The sequence below is a fragment of the Rhea americana genome, unplaced genomic scaffold, assembly GCF_003343005.1.
Source record: "Rhea americana isolate MKP2758 unplaced genomic scaffold, rheAme1 scaffold_354, whole genome shotgun sequence".
Lineage (NCBI taxonomy): Eukaryota > Metazoa > Chordata > Aves > Rheiformes > Rheidae > Rhea > Rhea americana.
Genome location: NW_028186484.1, coordinates 518547 through 520415, shown reverse-complemented (window position 1 = coordinate 520415; position 1869 = coordinate 518547). Strand labels below are relative to the sequence as shown.

The 1869-nt window shown below is 66.1% G+C and overlaps 1 protein-coding gene across 1 annotated transcript in view; it reads right to left on the bottom strand.

Moving 5' to 3' along the window:
- KCNH2 (potassium voltage-gated channel subfamily H member 2) overlaps positions 1-1860 on the bottom strand; it is a 31835-nt gene extending 29975 nt beyond the window's left edge. Inside the window, exons 1-2 of the mRNA XM_085312004.1 lie at positions 1784-1860; positions 22-252 (exon numbers count right to left, since the gene is read on the bottom strand). Coding sequence (XP_085168130.1) covers positions 22-252; positions 1784-1859 — 307 coding nt within the window. The 5' untranslated portion in view covers position 1860. The remainder of the gene's footprint in view (positions 1-21; positions 253-1783) is intronic.
- Between the last annotated feature and the right edge of the window lie 9 nt (positions 1861-1869).

The window sequence follows — 1869 nt, the reverse complement described above, 5'->3', positions numbered from 1 at the left end:
GCCAGGCGCCCGCGTCCCTACCGTCCTTGCGGTAGAAGCAGATCTCCACCTTTCGCTCCTCGGAGCCCAGCAGGGCCTGGGCGATCTGGGCGGCCGCGCTGCGCTGCGTGCGGGGCCCGTAGAGGAAGTCGCAGGTGCACGGCTTCTGCATGACTTCGGCACGCGTGTACCCGCAGAGCTCGCAGAAGCCATCGTTGCAGTAAATCACCGCGCAGTTCTCCACCCGGGCGTTGGCGATGATGAACTTGCGGCCTGCGGAGAGGCAAAGGTGAGCCCGGCCACTGCGCCCTRTGCAGAGCCTGCCCCAACCTTTGCACCCCAGCATGAGGGGTCTCTTAGCCACCAGACTCCCCTCTCCAGTGACCATGCAAACAGCATCCAGAGGACCCCGTGGAGCCTCAGAGCAGCTTGTCTTCCGAGCCCTGYACTGACCCTGCCGGTCCAGCCTGGAGGGCGCTGCTCAAAGCAGCTGGCACCTCAACACTGTCCATATCAGTGGAGACCCATGCCAGCCTCATACCTGTGCAGGGAGCCCCAYAGCACCCCAGAGCAAAGGCTCAGCCTCGTTCAGAGCATCTCTGCCCAAAGCATGAAGCCCCTCAGCACCCTGAGCCCACACATCTCTCCGAGTTTGGCCATGCCGCCACATCTCAGCCTGGCCCTGCACTCTATCTCCTTGGGCTGCCTTTGGGCAGCGCTCGCCCAGACCCAGTGAAGCAGGAATATCCCTGCTGCTGCTCTTCCAGCTCTGCAGAAGGATGCTCTGGGCCTGTCCCCAGCAGTGCAACAGGGAGCCCCCCCCCCCAATCCACCCAGCACAGGGAAAACAACATCCCAGTGCCAAAATCTGCAGCCTGGACACCAGCTGCAAGGCTCTTGCCCGCTCCAGAGCGCAGCGGGTTCAAAAGGCCGCAGGGCTGGCTGGGATCCCCGGGCCAGCGAGAGCAACAGCCATGTCGTGTAAACCGACAGCTGAGGCTCCATCACGGAGCAGAGCTGAGCAACCGTGCTAGATCCTCTCTGTCCATGCCTCRGGGCCTGGCCCAGGCCTGCTGCAGGAGGTGCTCGGCCCCTGGGCTGCTCCCCCACYGAGGGCAGTGGGGACGGGCACTCGCAGGAGCCATGGGCGACTCTGACACTGCTCCTGTCCCCACCAGCCCCACACGCGCTCGTCACCCGCACCACCCTGCCACCCTCGGAGCGATGCACACCCGCACCCCCCAGGCCTGACTCTGAAGGGCAGCCGGTCCTGCTGTGGCGAGCGTGGCCCCCACACCAGTGCACCCCCCTCCCCGGGCTCTGGGCAGCCCAGGCCCTGATGGGCAGCACAGGGCCACCCCTGTAGCCAAGGGCAGCAGCCCYGTGTGGGGCACAGCCAGCCCCCCTGCACAGGCCACCCTTAGCCCCAGAACAACCCCAGTTCCAGTGCACAGGGCATCCTCAGTCCTGGGGGCACCCCCAGCCCTAGGACATTGCTTGTCCCTGGGGTATTGGGCCCCGCAAGTGCCAGGCCACCCCCAGCCCAGGCACCCCCAGCTCTAGGACACCAAGCACCCCCTGCCATGGRGCAGGGCCATTGCCAGTGCATCAGGCACCCCAAGTGCCAAGCCAAGCCCAGCCCGGCAGGACTGGACACCCCTACCCTGGTGAACCCTCATCCCCAGACAAGAGCATCCCTGGTGCATCRAGCACCCCAAGTACTGGGCCGCCCCCAGCCACAGGACATCAACACCCCCACCCGGGGCAGGACCATCCCCGGTGCATCGGGCCCCCCAGCACTTACTCTGCCCCTCGAACTTGCGGATGATGGTGTCGAGGAAGGTGTTCTGGGGGGCGACGTGCCCGCGGCGCACCGGCATGGTGCCCAGC